Below are 18,638 nucleotides of genomic sequence, written 5' to 3'. Positions count from 1 at the left end.
GACGTAGCGAGTCTGTCTGTGTGTCTCAATCGCCGAGTCGACAAGCACACATGGCTGTGTAATGGCATGTTGAGTGAGTGAGTGAGTGAGTGAGTGAGTGAGTGAGTGTGTGTGTGTGTGAGTGAGTGAGTTGGGATTAACGCCACTTTTAACAGTATTCCAGTTATATCGCGGCGTGTCAGCTTAATGTGGGAGGAAAGCCTGAAGTGATGCAGGTCTCAGATGTTTACCACTTCGGTGAAACCCACGAGCACGGGTATGGTGCTGACAAACCTAGAAACATAATCGGGGCGAACCGGGATTCGAACCCATAATCATAGGCTTCTGGTGTGCCCAATGGACGCAACTCTGCACAGGGAATCGCGGCGTCTCAGATGACTGGGCCACCCCCGCCCCCCTCCCATAGCATGTTGAGAGACGTACATAAATGCTATAGAAGTCAGAAGGAGTTCAGAGTTTTCCTTTCCCACCCTGAATAAAGAATTCATCCATTGCTAATTGGCTACATGGTAATGCAATGAACCGACTGTTTGAGGTGCATACTCATTCTACATGTTCCTGTCTCCCCGATTACTTGGCTGCAGAACAGCCTGTATCTAACAGGGGCTTTACACTATCAAAAACTTGGTGAAAGTCCATTTTGACCAATTTTTTTTTGATAGTGTAATATATTGTTTTTGACAGTCTTTGATGGAATAGAAACCGATCCTATTTCTCATCAAAACTTTGAACAAACTTTGATGTAATTTAGCCACTCAGAATGCAAGAAAGCCTTAGTCTTGTGTCCAACCTGTATGTTCTCACTTTTTCAAGAAGAATCCTTAATATTTCCTTGTTCATTCTTAGATAGTTGACATAGGCACTGGAATCTATCCATCTCTTGGAGAAGAGCATTGAAGGCACCAATTTTTTCATCAAAGTTTTGATAGTGTAATGAGGGCTTCAGGTCAAGAGGAAGACTGGGAAAGCACCAACCTGCGAGGAACTTGACCTTGCCAATGAGATACACCGCCTCCATGAGGCCAGGGATTGCCCTGGTGAGTGGGTCCAGCACTTGGTGACACCTCTTCAGCACTGGGTTGATGGGCTGACCAGTCACTATAGGCTGCAACATAGTCATGATGGTGAAACATCATTCCTGTATAACACTACCATGGTGACGAAACATGTATGGCTCTCTACACATATAGGAAACTGAACTATTCCACGTGTATACACAGATATAAAGTCATGTATATTTGCAAGTGTTTCTGTGACAATGACGTTAGGAAGACTCCTATCATTACAAAAATCATGAACAAGCATGAAATACACAAAATGTACTCATATCCCACACCAATAACACCAAGTCAAAGTCGTTGCCATGGAAACTTGAAAAATAATTGGTTTAAAAAATCCCAAACTATCAAATGGCACCAGTTCACCACTAGACCTATCTTTGTGCCATGTTTGGTTAAAATATCTGTCCTGGTTTATTAGTTCTGCTCCAGAAACGAAATCTGACGGACGGACGACAGCACTTCGAGCGGGGGATAATAACTGTAATGTTTAGTGACACTGCTGGTGCCTACCGTTTGAGGAGCATACTGGAGGTAGTCCTTGATGACCTCGAGGAGGAAGTCGGGGTTCAGCAGGAGGTAGTACTGGACACCAAGTGGCAGTCCCTGGAGGAAGACAATCACAGGATGCACATCAACCAGTCCCGACACAAACTATAGCATCATACACATATACAAACTGAGAATGGATGCATATAACTTACATTGTGAGTCAAATACAAAAATGTATGTCTGGTGGATTCATTAGATCTGGTCAAATAGATTCAATGTTGCAGATAACTATCGATTATGGTTAGAAATATGCTAAAAGCTCTATAAGTGAGTGAGTGAGTTGGGTTTAACGCCGCTTTTAACAGTATTCCAGTTATATCATGGCGTGTCAGCTTAATGTGGGAGGAAAGCCCGAAGTGATGCAAGTCTCAGAAGTTTACCACTTCAGTGAAACCCACAAGCATGGGTATGGTGCTGACAAACCTGGAAACATAATCGGGGCGAATCGGGATTCGAATCCACAATCATAGGTTTCTGGCGTGCCCAAGGGACGCAACTCTGCACAGCAAATCGCGGCACCTTAGACGACTGGGTCACCCGTGCCCCCCGCTAAAAACACAGAGCATGAGCATGATGAGGGTCCCAATGGTTCATTTTCTTCAATCTAAAATTGTAATCGGCATCAATAATAGGCTTGAGGCATCCAGAGGCATATGCGATGTTTAGTATATCACGTGAAGTGTGACAGATGTCGTGCAAGCCTGGGTCGACTATGTTCATACCTTGGAAACCCAACAATTACCACTGAGAGTCCCTGACATTCAAACAAATATAGATCATGTAGATTCAGGTCAATCATGGGGTTTTATATGCCACAGTTGACAACATAACAGCCATGTCATGAAGCCTTGTAAATAGTTGAGTCTTGGTCAGACAAACCAGTGACTGATATCATGAGCAACGATACACACCATAGGGGTAAGAAGACACACAACCAGCCAGACAAACCTGTTCAGGGCCCAGTTCCACAAATCAATCTTACGCTGCGACTTGTAAGCCTATGTTAAAGTATGGCAGTTATGATCATCTTAGCACTGCAACTTGTCAACCTATGTTAAAGTATGGGAGTTACGATCGTCTAAGCGCTAAGATTACTTTGTGGAATAGGGCCCTGTCCCACAATCCCAACAAGTTCTAAAAGTGAGATGTAAAAATCAACAAATTTCTCCCGAAACAACTGAGAAGAACACAGACAGCTTCCTGTAGCCTACCTTGAGTGCTGAGAAATGCAACTCTATACACTCATTGAGAAGCTCCATCACTTTCTCTGGGCCTTTGTTCTTCTTCCTAGCCAGAACCGAACTCAAGTAGGCCAATTCCTGGAACAAAGTTTGGTTTTACTGTGAAAATGTAATTGTTCCATCACATCTTACAGCTTCATGTGTAAAAATATCTAAGTCACACAGGTTGTGAATGAGCATAAATATATAGAGGATATTATATGAGTGTTCATGTCATACTATGTTTACGTTATGAGTGTCTAAATACCGGAATTTGGGCAAGTGTGTCATAAACATAGTATGACATGAATACTCATATAATGTTCTATTTAGTACCGAAGAAGATGTCTACGTTAAGAGACGAATTTTAGTGTTTACCTATATGGACAGCAAGTCGCAACAGCAGTGGAATCACAATATGTCGAATGACGTCAACAATCTTCAGCTACAACGTTGTCTCTAGTGTGACATCATTCCGATCTAACGTCACAATAAGATTCGAATGCCATCAGAATTGCCGTCTGGATGACGGAAACAATACACTGTTGTCTCGTGACTTGATATGACCCTAGAGCATATATGATTTTTATGAACCCCGATATGTTTGCCCTCTAATAAACATGTTTATTATTGAAATTGTTTGTTACTTTTGAATGCTGACAAACTGAAGACAAAAACACAAATTTTGGATTCAATCCAACCATCAGCAATTCTTGGCACAATAAAGGGACACAACTCAAATTGTGGTATGTCAGTCCAGGGTTACTAAAAGCTTACCGGTGATCTTCCTATACTCTGTTGAATCTCATTGAGGAACTCCAGCTGCTGGGCAGCTTCCTCAACATGGTTCTCGATCAGCTGACACCGGATAATACCTGCAGGGAGGGACACAGTCTGTACGTCAACATGCTGACACTTAACCATCCATGCGGGTAGGTAAACATATTGTTTACATGTACTTTATACTTATATCTGTGCTTGTCATAAGAGGCGACTAACGGGATCGGGTGGTCAGGCTCGCTGACTTGGTTGATGCATGTCATCGTATCCCAATTGTGTGGATCGATGCTCATGATGTCAATCACTGGATTGTCTGGTCCAGACTCGATTATTTACAGACTGCCATCATATAGCTGGAATATTGCTGAGTGATGCGTTAAACAACAAACAACAAGAACTAATATCTGTGCATGTCCATGATTTGTTTGAGTGGCATTGCTTAGAAGTTGGTGTATTACAAAGTTGACACAATCTATGGACAACAACTTCTTTATTCGCAAGTGCATGATACCTGTACATTCTACTCCAAGTTCTATGAGACTCGTGAAGATCCGGGGTAGAATAGTCTTCAGCAACCCATGCTTGCTGTAAAAGGCAACTATGCTTGTCGTATAAGGCCACTAATGGGATCAGGTGGTCAGGATCACTGACTTGGTTGATGCATGCCATCGTATCCCAAATACGTGGATCGATGCTCATGGTGTCAATCACTGGACAGCAATTATCATCTGGTCCAGATTTATTTATTTACAGACCACCGTCATATAGCAGGTATATTGCTGAGTGTGGCGTTAAACAACAAACAAACTGACAATACAAGTTTTATGAGGCTGACCAATCTCACTAAAATCAGATCTTGGTTCTCGCTACCGCTAAACAAAGATCTGAGGACATCTCATGAGGGGTCACGTCAAAACGACCTTTCATCCGACCAATCAGAGCGTTGCTTACCAGATCATGAAAGTGAGAGTCGGAATGTGATTTCTAATCATGCAATCTCGAAAACTTTAACACGGGGTATTCCGAATGATAGTTACGGGTTTAACGACTGAATCCATACAATCTAGACCATATATTTGCCATTCCAGAATGTTCTTTTGTTCAGGTTTCAAACTTTTAGTAGAGAATTTGTCAAAATATGTTTTGAAGCGTAGTCGCCAATTTGAAATCAGTGCCGTAAAGCACCAGAAAGCTGCCTTCTGATTGGCTAATGTTCACTTGTTGTCAGTCCTTCCATTGGTCGGTCAAAATTCGTGCAAGGTCGGGCTGACGTGACCCGTAATGGGATGTCCTCAGATCTTTGTTTAAGCAATAGCGAGAACTAAGATCTGATTTTAATGAGAATGGAGGCTGACGTACCTGTGAGGGCAGCAACGCTGGTCTCATCCAGCTTCATGGCGTTCCGGTAACACTTCATGGCCTCTTTCACCTTGCCCTGCAGCAGCAGCTGGTACCCCATCTCGTTCACATAATCCGCATTGTTCCCCTCCATACTTACAGCTCTCTCTGTCAGTGTGTGGCACTGCTGCAGAACTAGTGCATTACGACCGCTCTGAAACAGGCAGGGAATGAGTGAGTTGGGTTTGACACAGCCTTTAAAAGTATTCCAGTAATATTACGGCATGTCAGCTTGATGCGGGAGGAAAGCCTGAAGTGATGCAGGTCTTCGACATTTACCACTTTGGTGAAAGCCATGAGCACGGGTATGGTGCTGACAAACCTAGAAACATAATCAAGGCGAACCAGCATATGAATTCACAATCAGGTTTCTGGCATCCTAAGGGACACAACTCTGCACCTTTGATGACTGGGCCACCTGTGCCCCCGAAACAGGCCGGGAACCAGTCTGATGTCGCTGGGAACAGGATTCAGATATGCCACAGCATGTCAGAAGTTATGTTATGGGTATAAGGGTAGCAATATTATTCAGGGCATTATCATTTGCAGAAGCCTGAGGTCTGCTATTAACTATGCAGCGAAGGAGGGCAGTTGAACAGACCGAGGGCTTCTGCAAATGATAATGCTGGCCAGGCGTTCCTCAGGTAGATAGTGTGTGGCGTTACACAACAATCAACATCAACAGTAGAATTTGAAAACAAATTTTGCACAGCCTTGACCATGCTTTCTTAAATCAGTGTTTCAATAAAAATTGAAACTGACCTTAAGGCTGCAAATCACATTGGTTTGTTTGTTTGTTGTTTTATGCCGCACTCAGCAATACTGCAGCTATATGACAGCCGTCGGTAAATAATTGAGTCCGGACCAGACATTCCAGTGATTGACATCATGAACATCGATCCACACAATTGGGATATGTAACATGCATCAACCAAATCAGCGAGCCTGACCACCCAATCCCGTGATTTGCCTCTTACAACAAGCATAGTGCCTTTTACAGCAAGCATGGGTTGCTGAAGACCTATTCTACCCCGGATCTTCACGCGTCATAAAATCAGATAAGATTGAAGCTGTATCAAAGTTTTAGTGCTAAGTCTTAGCACTACTGGTGGTACCTACCAGGCGGACAAACACTTGGGCCATGTTGCAGTAGAGGTAGGCGTTGCGGGGTTCAAATCTGTCCATGTTGGTGATCAAGTCACCGATGACACTGGCAGCCTACAACACAGACATTGAGAGATGTACATGCATGTATGAGGGTGAGTTCAGACATGCTTGGCCTTGCTAGGCATTTAGAAGTTGGGAGAACATGAATACATGACACTTTTTATGGATAGTACCTTCTTTTATCCTTTATTCTGACTGGCCTTATTATGATCTTGTTATCTTTGTACATAAATCCTATGTCATCGGCTTCGTCATTATATTGTTATCTGTTGTGTAAACATCACGATTCATATATAAATACAGTACTCTATTCCCTTACAGGGCATTCACCTGGTGAGTGAGTGAGTGAGTGAGTGAGTGAGTGAGTGAGTGAGTGAGTGAGTGAGTGAGAGAGAGTGATTTTCCTAGTTCAGCAGTAATGGAGTGAGTGAGTGAGTTTGGTTTTAGGCCGCTTTTAGCAATATGCCAGCAATATCACGGCGGGGGACACCAGAAATGGACTTCACACATTGTACCCATGTTGTGAATCGAACCCGGGTCTTCGGTGTGACGAGCGAACGCTTTAACCACTAGGCTACCCAACCGCCCCTCACCAGATGAAGTAGCAAGAAGTAGCTCTAAAACGTTGTGACAAAGAATAACAGTAGCTGCTTTCCATAAAAAGTGTCATGGATACATAGACATGCCATGGAGAACTTTCGCTTAACGAAGAAAGTTCTGATACAAATCTGTGAAAAGTACAAATGTAAAAACATTTGTTGTCCACAAACATATGACAATGAAACTGATATGAGTAATACTGTTTAGCAACAATTTTAGTAACATGTCAATTCAATAGCAAGGAACATTACACTGCCTCCAACACATTACAGAATTCGACTTGAACATGATAAACACAACTTATGAATCATGTTGGCTTATCTTTGACTGCTGCTGTGACTGTCATCACTAGAGAGATACACACCATTACAATGATAACAAGATCTAACAAGGACGAGAAATGTGAGAGTCCAATTTAGTAAAACACCCCCCACCTACATTTCATTATTATCTTATCAACAAGATCAACATAAATATGTTAACTAAAATAAATAAAACATACTGGTAGACTGTGCTAAAGAACATTATCAATCATGAAGAAAAACGTTGTGCTTGACATTGCGAAAATCGTCTCTGATTTCATTTGTATTTATTGACACATATTGTTTCCTTTTCGCGATGTCATTTCCATGTCATACTGTGTATAGTTAGTTACCTCTGCTGCGTTTCCGTCCCGACACAGCCACTGAAGCCCAGTGAACCGCATGGCTTCAATACAGTGCATGTCCAGCCCCAGAGCTCTGTGCAGCAGAGGAGGTGATCACAGGGTAATATACACAGTGTGGTAAACACAGTATGGTAAACACAGAGTGATAAACACAGGACATACACACAGAATGTGAGATATGTTAAACACAGGATGATAAACACAGGATGGGAGAGAACGTTCAACTCAGGATGGGAGAGAACGTTAAACACAGCATTATAAACGCAGGATGGGAGAGAATGTTCAACACAGGGTGGGAGAGAACGTTAAACACAGGATCATAAACACATGATGGGAGAGAATGTTCAACACAGGGTGGGAGAGAATGTTAAACACAGGATCTTTAACACAGAATGGGAGAGAATGTTCAACACAGGGTGGGAGGGAACGTTAAACACAGGATCATAAACACAGGGTGGGAGGGAACGTTAAACACAGGATCATAAACACAGGATGGGAGAGAATGTTAAACACAGGATCATAAACACAGAATGGGAGATAATGTTCAACACAGGGTGGGAGAGAACGTTAAACACAGGATCATAAACACAGGGTGGGAGGGAACGTTAAACACAGGATCATAAACACAGGGTGGGAGGGAACGTTAAACACAGGATCATAAACACAGGATGGGAGAGAATGTTCAACACAAGGTGGGAGAGAACGTTAAACACAGGATCATAAACACAGGATGGGAGAGAATGTTCAACACAGGGTGGGAGGGAACGTTAAACACAGGATCATAAACACAGGATGGGAGAGAATGTTAAACACAGGATCATAAACGCAGGATGGGAGAGAATGTTCAACTCAGGATGGGAGAGAACGTTAAACACAGGATCATAAACACAGAATGGGAGATAATGTTCAACTCAGGATGGGAGAGAACGTTAAACACAGGATCATAAACACAGAATGGGAGATAATGTTCAACTCAGGATGGGAGAGAACGTTAAACACAGGATCATAAACACAGAATGGGAGAGAATGTTCAACACAGGGTGGGAGAGAACGTTAAACACAGGATCATCAACGCAGAATGGGAGAGAACGTTTAACACAGGATCATAAACACAGAATGGGAGAGAATGTTAAACACAGGATCATAAACACAGAATGGGAGAGAATGTTCAACACAGGGTGGGAGAGAACGTTAAACACAGGATCATAAACACAGAATGGGAGAGAATGATAAATGCAGGATCATAAACACAGAATGGGAGAGAATGTTCAACACAGGGTGGGAGGGAACGTTAAACACAGGATCATAAACACAGGGTGGGAGGGAACGTTAAACACAGGATCATAAACACAGGATGGGAGAGAATGTTAAACACAGGATCATAAACACAGAATGGGAGAGAATGTTCAACACAGGGTGGGAGAGAACGTTAAACACAGGATCATAAACACAGGGTGGGAGGGAACGTTAAACACAGGATCATAAACACAGGGTGGGAGGGAACGTTAAACACAGGATCATAAACACAGAATGGGAGATAATGTTCAACTCAGGATGGGAGAGAACATTAAACACAGGATCATAAACACAGAATGGGAGATAATGTTCAACTCAGGATGGGAGAGAACGTTAAACACAGGATCATAAACACAGAATGGGAGAGAATGTTCAACACAGGGTGGGAGAGAACGTTAAACACAGGATCATAAACACAGAATGGGAGAGAATGTTCAACACAGGGTGGGAGAGAACGTTAAACACAGGATCATAAACACAGAATGGGAGAGAATGTTCAACACAGGGTGGGAGGGAATGTTCAACACAGGATTATAAACACAGGATGGGAGAGAATGTTCAACACAAGGTGGGAGAGAACGTTAAACACAGGATCATCAACGCAGAATGGGAGAGAATGTTCAACACAGGATGGGAGAGAACGTTAAACACAGGATCATAAACACAGGATGGGAGAGAACGTTCAACTCAGGATGGGAGAGAATGTTAAACACAGGATCATAAACGCAGGATGGGAGAGAATGTTCAACAAAGGGTGGGAGAGAACATTAAACACAGGATCATAAACACAGAAAGGGAGAGAATGTTCAACACAGGGTGGGAGAGAACATTAAACACAGGATGATAAACACTGGATGGGAGAGAATGTTCAACTCAGGATGGGAGAGAACGTTAAACACAGGATCATAAACGCAGGATGGGAGATAATGTTCAACTCAGGGTGGGAGAGAACGTTAAACACAGGATCATAAACACAGGATGGGAGATAATGTTCAACACAGGGTGGGAGGGAACGTTAAACACAGGATCATAAACAGAGGATGGGAGAGAACGTTTAACACAGGATCATAAACACAGGATGGGAGAGAATGTTCAACTCAGGATGGGAGAGAACGTTAAACACAGGATCATAAACACAGGATGGGAGAGAATGTTCAACACAGGATCATAAACACAGGATGGGAGAGAATGTTAAACACAGGATCATAAACACAGAATGGGAGAGAATGTTCAACACAGGGTGGGAGGGAACGTTAAACACAGGATCATAAACACAGGATGGGAGAGAATGTTAAACACAGGATCATAAACGCAGGATGGGAGAGAATGTTCAACTCAGGATGGGAGAGAACGTTAAACACAGGATCATAAACACAGAATGGGAGATAATGTTCAACTCAGGATGGGAGAGAACGTTAAACACAGGATCATAAACACAGAATGGGAGAGAATGTTCAACACAGGGTGGGAGAGAACGTTAAACACAGGATCATCAACGCAGAATGGGAGAGAACGTTTAACACAGGATCATAAACACAGAATGGGAGAGAATGTTAAACACAGGATCATAAACACAGAATGGGAGAGAATGTTCAACACAGGGTGGGAGAGAACGTTAAACACAGGATCATAAACACAGAATGGGAGAGAATGATAAATGCAGGATCATAAACACAGAATGGGAGAGAATGTTCAACACAGGGTGGGAGGGAACGTTAAACACAGGATGATAAACACTGGATGGGAGAGAATGTTCAACACAGGGTGGGAGAGAATGTTCAACACAGGATCATAAACACAGAATGGGAGAGAATGATAAATGCAGGATCATAAACACAGAATGGGAGAGAATGTTCAACACAGGGTGGGAGGGAACGTTAAACACAGGATGATAAACACTGGATGGGAGAGAATGTTCAACACAGGGTGGGAGAGAATGTTCAACACAGGATCATAAACACAGGATGGGAGAGAATGTTAAACACAGGATCATAAACACAGAATGGGAGAGAATGTTCAACACAGGGTGGGAGGGTACGTTAAACACAGGATCATAAACACAGGATGGGAGAGAATGTTAAACACAGGATCATAAACACAGAATGGGAGAGAATGTTCAACACAGGGTGGGAGGGAACGTTAAACACAGGATCATAAACACAGGATGGGAGAGAATGTTAAACACAGGATCATAAACACAGAATGGGAGAGAATGTTCAACACAGGGTGGGAGAGAACGTTAAACACAGGATCATAAACACAGAATGGGAGAGAATGATAAATGCAGGATCATAAACACAGAATGGGGGGGAACGTTAAACACAGGATCATAAACACAGGATGGGAGAGAATGTTAAACACAGGATCATAAACACAGAATGGGAGAGAATGTTCAACACAGGGTGGGAGAGAACGTTAAACACAGGATCATAAACACAGAATGGGAGAGAATGATAAATGCAGGATCATAAACACAGAATGGGAGAGAATGTTCAACACAGGGTGGGAGGGAACGTTAAACACAGGATCATAAACACAGGGTGGGAGGGAACGTTAAACACAGGATCATAAACACAGGATGGGAGAGAATGTTCAACACAGGATGGGAGAGAATGTTAAACACAGGATCATAAACACAGGATGGGAGAGAATGATAAACAGGGTGGTAAACTCAGGGTTGATAAAGACACAAAATTAAAAGCTTCAGTTATAGTTACTTATACTATCTCACATTATGCATTCTGCCTTCTTCCTTTAGTGGAAACAAAACAGAAAAACATTTCACCACCCAAACAAATAGTCATGCACTGTAATCCCGTGCAACCTGACCTTAGCGGTTTGATGATCTCAGGCTGAAGCTTCATACTGCATTACAGCTTCATTACACCAATTTTCCAACAGCAACCTCTTTCATTGACAGGCATGTACAAGATGTCCCCTATGCCACTCACCTCTGTGCTGTCTCGATGGTCTGGTCCCAGTCCTGCAGAGCTAGCTGCAGCTTCATCTTCTCGATGAGTGCCGGGAGGAAACCGGAGAAGCCCACCACCACCTGGTTTACCACTTCCAGGGCGCCGCTGAAGTTGCGGCGGTGCTCCAAGAACTTGGACTTGCCAAATAGGGCATCGATGTCCCTGTTGCCATGTTTCCTGTTGCACAATAACAACACAATGAAATTCCAAGTACCTTGTTGAAATTCAATATCTATTTAAGACAGACAAATTGTAAACTGAAGTTTGACTTTTTACACTTGAAAGCCTCTCAAGCCATTGGTTTCACATGGAGTGCATCAGTCTCTGGCAAAGACTTTGAGACTACAAGCAAAAACTCTATGAATCATTTTCAGCGATCTTAGCACTAAGACAATCTTAACTCCCATGCTCTAACATAGATTTATGATCTTCGTAGCGCTGTGCCATTGTTCAAAACAATTTTAGTGCTATGACTGTCGTAAGTCTATGTCAAGGTATGGGAGTTACGATTACCTTAGCACTAAGATCGCTTTGTACAACGGGACCAAGGTCCCCATTCCACAAAGTGATCTTAGCGCTAAGACAATCATAATGCACATACTCTAACATAGATTTATGACCTTCATAGGTCTGTGATAGCTTTGTGAAACAGGCCCCTGTTCTGCTCAGGTCCCTATTCCATAAAGTGATCCTAGCGCTAAGACAATCATAGTGAGTGAGTATGGTTTTACGCCGCTTTTAGCAATATTCCAGAACTATCACAGCGGGGGACACCAGAAATGGGCTTCACACATTGTACGCATTTCGGGAATCGAACCTGGGTCTTTGCCATGACGAGCGAACGCTTTAACCACTAGGCTACCCGACTGCCCTAAAGACAATCATAATGCTCATATTTATTTACACTGACCTAGAACAGTCATAGCGCAAAGAGTGCTTTGTAGAACAAGCACCCAAGGCCCAAGAGAATATTGTAACAACATAAAAATACTTCTAGACAGTATCAATACTGACTCCATTGCTTCTTCAAAGTATCGGATGGCTTTCTTCAGGTCTCGGCCACCCGACATCTCAATCCAGCCCCTGATTACCAGACCCTGCAAATTGAAAAACAAAATATTGAATATGTTGAGTCTTCTCAGTTGTACACATTATACTGCTGCTGAAAAATCCCAATCATCATATTTAGGTATTAGGCTAGAACAAATTAATTACAAGCCAGGGAAACAGCTGCAGCTGATTTCGACTTCAAATTCAGTGTACACACATTCTTTCATACAGGTGTGTGAATATATAGAGGATATTATATTATTAGTTATGGTGTCTTAAGCATGCTTAGTGGCCGTATACGGCGTCATATTAGGTTAGCAGAAAAATATTGGTCAAGGCCTGAGCCAAGATTAACATTTTATATTAATGAAAATTATAATACTATATTAGCAGAAAAATATTAATCTTGGCTCACGCCTTGACCAATATTTTTCTGCTTAACTAATATGACACCATATACAGCAACTAAAGACACCATAACAAATTTATTATGCCAAAAAGTTTACACTATTAGGTTTCTTTATCGCACATGTCACGTCAAAATAACCAACTGGTACAAACGACAGGACTAGTACATATGTTTCCGATACAACGCTTTAATGTAAACATAAACGTTGACAATGGAATATATAATGCACTAAACATTCTAAATGTGAATGTTTAAACAAGTATTATAGCTAAAATGGAAAGAATTTTCATAAATATGCCCGCATGTCAACAGAAATCTGCGGGCAACTGTAACTTGATAGCAGTCCGCTTCCCCCAACTACGGGTTGCTTAGCAATCTATTCTTTTGCTATGTGACGTTATAGGCATCAGGGTTTTTTTTCTATGACATTGCTTTTTGTAACTCAGTGGCCTCCGTTGTATTTCTTGTAAGCATTTTTCTCTATACTTTTTATGAATAACGTCACGAACATGGTTTCTTTAAACATTAATGTCTTTGCGCATCACAATAAATGATATTAACATACAAAACAGTGTCGAATTATGAATTTCTGTACCCAAATTTTCATGTGAAATATGTGTTGCAAAATCCAAAATGGCTGCTATTGCCGGTACACATTCTCATATTAGGTCAGTAACAACCATCTTGGATTTTTACTGACGATATACGGGCTCATATGGGGTTAGTAGCTCTGCTCCCTAATTGGTCAATCTCACTGTAAGGCATAATAAGAGTGAATGTTTTATACCCAAGTGTCTAAATACCGGAATTGAGGCACGAGTGTGGTAGACACAGTATGACATGAACACAAATTTCACGTTCTGTTTATTACCAAAGAAGATGTCTACACACAGAGACGAATTTTAGAGTTTAGTGTTTACCTATAAGGACAACAAGTCACAACAGCAGCGGAACCACAATTTGTCGAATGACGTCTACAATCTTCAGCTATGACGTTGTTTCTAGAGTGACGTCATTCCGACCTCACGGCACATTAAGATTCGAATGACGTCAACAACGCCGTCCGGGAGACAGAAACAATATACTGTTGTGTCGTAGATAAGTAATAGTACTAATATATGACAGACATAAACAGTCCTGTAAGATAATGATGTGTCTCGAATATACACTAAGCTATCAAAAAAATGCTGAATACTGTTGAGAAACAAACAGGTATGCTGATCATATGCCTTAGAGAAAAAAAACTATAATAAGTGGTTTCATATATATCTGAAAGCTGTTAAATCCGATTAACTATGCCACAATCAGACACAAGCTGTGCACTTTAACTAACATTGTCCTAGGCAGTAAGTCGATGTATCTGACATATCTAACTTCTATCATTGTCTATACCTCTTGTTAACACTTGTTCAAAGGTACATTAATCTGATAATTTGGATCATTCCTGATAAATCTGATACCAACATTATGTACTCTCTGTATTCGGGAAACCTTGTGTATAACCAGGGATTTACCCAGGATTCCATACCAAGTGCCCGTGGCAGGCAGTTTGGGGTAATTCGTTATTTTGCTCAAAATGGCCAGTCAAATACAAGTCACCTGTACAATACAATAACATTAGTTATTACTTAATAACATGAAAGGGGAAATTTGTAATTGCAATTTGGGAATTTGTACAGCCTTTTTTGCAAACTTGGGGCTCAATACCACCCTCTACATGCTCTAAGCAGGTCTAGACAATTTCCTACTAAGACAGAAGAAAACCTACTTCTCTGGCAGAAGGGTCCATCTTCAGCATTCGATCAATGTACTCCCTGGCCTTGTCAAACTTGCCAGTATGGAAAAGGAACAGCCCTGCGTAGTACAAGCCCTGGAATAACAAGGAACAATTCTAGAGGTGAAGTGAGGTGAGGTGAGGTGAGGTGAGGTGAGGTGAGGTGAGGTGAGGTGAGGTGAGGTGAGGCGAGGCGAGGTGAGGCGAGGTGAGGTGAGGCGAGGTGAGGTATACATGTGTTACCTCCCGATCTGCTGGGAGCCTCCCCGATTAGCGACCCTCACCACGGTCACCGGTGATTGGTTCATTCGGCAGTTGAAATAACGAGTTACATGATCATGTTTACTCATGTGGTTTCAAAGTCAATGTTTAAATAAAACCCATGTTAATTTGCCTTTTAGCTGACATCATGACTTGTCTGCACAGAAATATCAACACAGTGAACTTTGTCAAATTTCGCGAGAATGTATATGATTATTTTACACAAGTCGTTTGGCTAATAGTTTGCTTGAAGTCCAGATCAGCAATAAAATGTGCATACAGCAGTATTAGATTAATCCACATCTAGGTCAGAAAGGTCAACAATGATAATGATGATCATTTCATTCACAAATCATAGTAAAATGGAAATGGTAAATGGTAAAATGGAACATTTCTAGGAGGTTTATGAAGCGAAGTAGTCAGGCTATTACCGCAGAAAGAAAAAACACTAGATTTTAATTAAATTAGGGGCAATCATATTGCATCAGGATAAACAGACTTGATATTTCTTGGACATATTTTACCCCAGGCCTGACCTTGTCTGGGTCTGAGTCTGGGGCCGGGGTGGGCCTCTTTCATCAGTACATATACCGTATTCGACGTAATAAGCGCCCCGCTCTAATAATTGCCCACGGCGACATTTGCTATTATATTGGCTAGTGAACAATCCCAATCAGCACCTCTTCCAATTGATCAATGTACACAAGACTTATTTATTCGCGTATTCTCATTCTAATAAGAGCCCCCTATTTCTAATTTTGAGAGCTCCCTGGGCGCTTATTACTTAGAATATGGTAATCAATATGAAAACAGCATGTGAACAATCAAACCTGGACCATGGAAACCAACCAGCATGTCAATGGTCCATGCCCACAGAGTACTATTACACCCAATCAGCCAGGTCAGACATTGTGGCCACCCAATCCTCTGTTCCTACAGCAAGCTCAAACTGCTGGGGATCTATTCTGACATTGAATGCCCATTACATACAATATCAAGACAGAAAAGTACCCCATAACTGATTTTGCTATAACAAAAGTAACATAACATTGCCTAACACTAACCATTTCTCCAGCCTGTTTTCTCTCTTCTTTAAGTTTAGCATCTAGTTCTTGTATTGCTTCACGATCTGGAAACAGAAAAATACATAAATAAAACATGGTGTCCAGGCATTATGACTTATTTTGTTTGTCCTTTGTTTTGTCTGTTGTTTAACACCGCACTCAGCGTCTGGACCAGACAATCCAGTGATTGACATCATGAGCATCAATCCACACAATTGGGATTGATGACATGCATCAACCAAGTCAGCCGATCCCGTTAGTCGCCTCTTACGACAAGCATAGTCACCTTTTACGGCAAGCATGGGTTGCTGAAGACCCCACACCTTAAAGGGTCTGTCCTTTATCAATGGACGTTATCACTATTCTAACCTGCAGCTACTCTAGCAGCTGGTGACCCTGGATTAACTAATTGTTTGATAGGCATTACTTAGAAGTTGACAGTGACAAAGTAGACACAAAGTAGACATGGATAACAACTTCTTTAATACTGTAAAGGCAACGTTTCGGAATAGATCCTTATACCGTTGTCAAGCAAGAATGACAGTATATATTGCTTGACAATGGTATAACTTATAAGGATCTATAACCAAATGTCGCCTTTCCAGTATTAAAGAAATTCTGTCTACTTTGTCTGGATTAACTAGTTGATGAAGTAGGGAGATGACAGGGTCTTGTAAAGTTTCATTGACTGACGAGGGGTTATAAGAATTTAGTTTAATTAACAGTAGTAGAGGGGAGAACTATGAAGCAGTCACTGGTCAGTGTTTTTAATGAATGAATCATGGAGATGGAGGCGGAATATCTCCGTGAATCAAAAGTGTGTGTGTGTGTGGGAAGGGGGGAGATGACCAGTTGATAGTTTGGGGACACGATGTTAAGGTCAGAAAAATTGCCCCCAGTTTTTAGGTTTGCTTCCAGTATGCTTGCAAAGTATCGATTAGTTGCATAAAGAAAGACTACTTGAAACTACAATTGTTGGGTCCTGGCAGCGAAGTCCAAACAAGAACAGCTCACACCATTTTCAACTATTACTTCAACTCAATAATGAGCACACACATTGCCAATGCTAAACATGACCTACCCACTGTCTGGCTGCGTTTATGAGCAAACATCAATGCCATAGTTGAACAAAGGTTCACATCTCTTTTCTCTTTCAGCATGTCAAGTTCTCTCATCCCCTCCCCTGTCTGGTCTGGAACATGAAAACATTGATGACATGACATGTACACTGGGAGCAAACGTTCCAGACTGCGCGATGTGCATTCAACATATTCACTTAGTAACTCTAACTCCTGGCTCCGTATAACTTTGGCTATTTTGCTTGTTTTTTGTTTAAAGCCACAGTCAGCGATATTTCATCTATATGATGGCGATCTGTTGATAATCAAGTCAGGGACAGAAAAATAAGTGATCGATATCATGAGCATCGATCGACGAAATGACATGCATCAACCAATAAACCAAGTCATCGAGTCTGACCACCAGATCCCCAAAGTCGCCTCTTAAGACAAGCACGATTTGCTGGGAACCTATATTCTTACCCGGAATTATACAGGGTGTTTTGCTTCTCGTAAGTAATAAGCATTAAGGGTCTATCCAGTCACTCATGTTCATCTGTATCTATATTAACGTATTTGATGTAATAAGCACCCAGGGCGCTCTCAAAATTAGAAAAAGGAGGCTCTTATTAGAATATAATTTTGGTGAAAGGGTTAAAAGATCGTAAATTTCGTGGTTTATGCTGACAGCCTGAAATGATACAAAAGAAAAATCTGTGTGTATTATACACGACAGATATATTTTTCCAGAATGTAATTACCCGTAATTAAGGGTATATTAACACACGAGTGCGTATTATACATGAATAAAAAAGTCTTGTGTACATTGATCAATCGGAAGGGTGCTAATGGGGATTGTTCACTAGCCAATATATTAGCAAATATCGCTTATTAGCAGTGATTAGAGTGGGGTGCTTATTACGTTGAATGCGGTACTAGTACTAGTACACAAACCAAGTTCCTAACAGTAATAGCACAGTAATTTCATAATCTGCATCACAAGTATAGCATTAACATGTGAAGTTGTACCATGTGTACGATACAACTGCCCAACACATGACAAACACGGTACAAGTGATACTGTTCAACATTCCTATTCTGTGAGTTAAAACATGACTTCAATATTTTTAGTGTTTTAGGAGGCAGAAAAATAAAAACCGGTGTGCTCACTCAGTAAATATGGGTAGCATATTCAGGCAAAGTGTGCAGAATGTTTTTTTACATTTATAACTTCATAAACACAAAAAAACAACATATTAATTTCGGTTCTTGTAATTAAATACATCAACAATAACTGAACACACTGCTTATC

General features: G+C 41.5%; 1 protein-coding gene across 1 annotated transcript in view; it reads right to left on the bottom strand.

Moving 5' to 3' along the window:
* LOC124114470 (tetratricopeptide repeat protein 21B-like) overlaps positions 1–18,638 on the bottom strand; it is a 61,959-nt gene that overhangs the window by 41,118 nt on the left and 2,203 nt on the right. The window contains exons 3-14 of the mRNA XM_048382248.1: positions 17,350–17,460; positions 16,269–16,333; positions 14,938–15,039; positions 12,725–12,807; positions 11,690–11,887; positions 7,431–7,515; positions 6,128–6,226; positions 4,970–5,162; positions 3,608–3,705; positions 2,822–2,929; positions 1,572–1,664; positions 976–1,105 (exon numbers count right to left, since the gene is read on the bottom strand). Of these exons, the coding sequence (XP_048238205.1) occupies positions 976–1,105; positions 1,572–1,664; positions 2,822–2,929; positions 3,608–3,705; positions 4,970–5,162; positions 6,128–6,226; positions 7,431–7,515; positions 11,690–11,887; positions 12,725–12,807; positions 14,938–15,039; positions 16,269–16,333; positions 17,350–17,460 (1,365 nt within the window). The remainder of the gene's footprint in view (positions 1–975; positions 1,106–1,571; positions 1,665–2,821; positions 2,930–3,607; positions 3,706–4,969; positions 5,163–6,127; positions 6,227–7,430; positions 7,516–11,689; positions 11,888–12,724; positions 12,808–14,937; positions 15,040–16,268; positions 16,334–17,349; positions 17,461–18,638) is intronic.

This window comes from Haliotis rufescens, unplaced genomic scaffold, assembly GCF_023055435.1.
Source record: "Haliotis rufescens isolate VD_foot unplaced genomic scaffold, xgHalRufe1.0.p SCAF_4, whole genome shotgun sequence".
Taxonomy (NCBI): Eukaryota; Metazoa; Mollusca; class Gastropoda; order Lepetellida; family Haliotidae; genus Haliotis; species Haliotis rufescens.
Note: the sequence above shows the minus strand (reverse complement) of the source record. Positions and strands in the feature narration are given on the sequence as shown.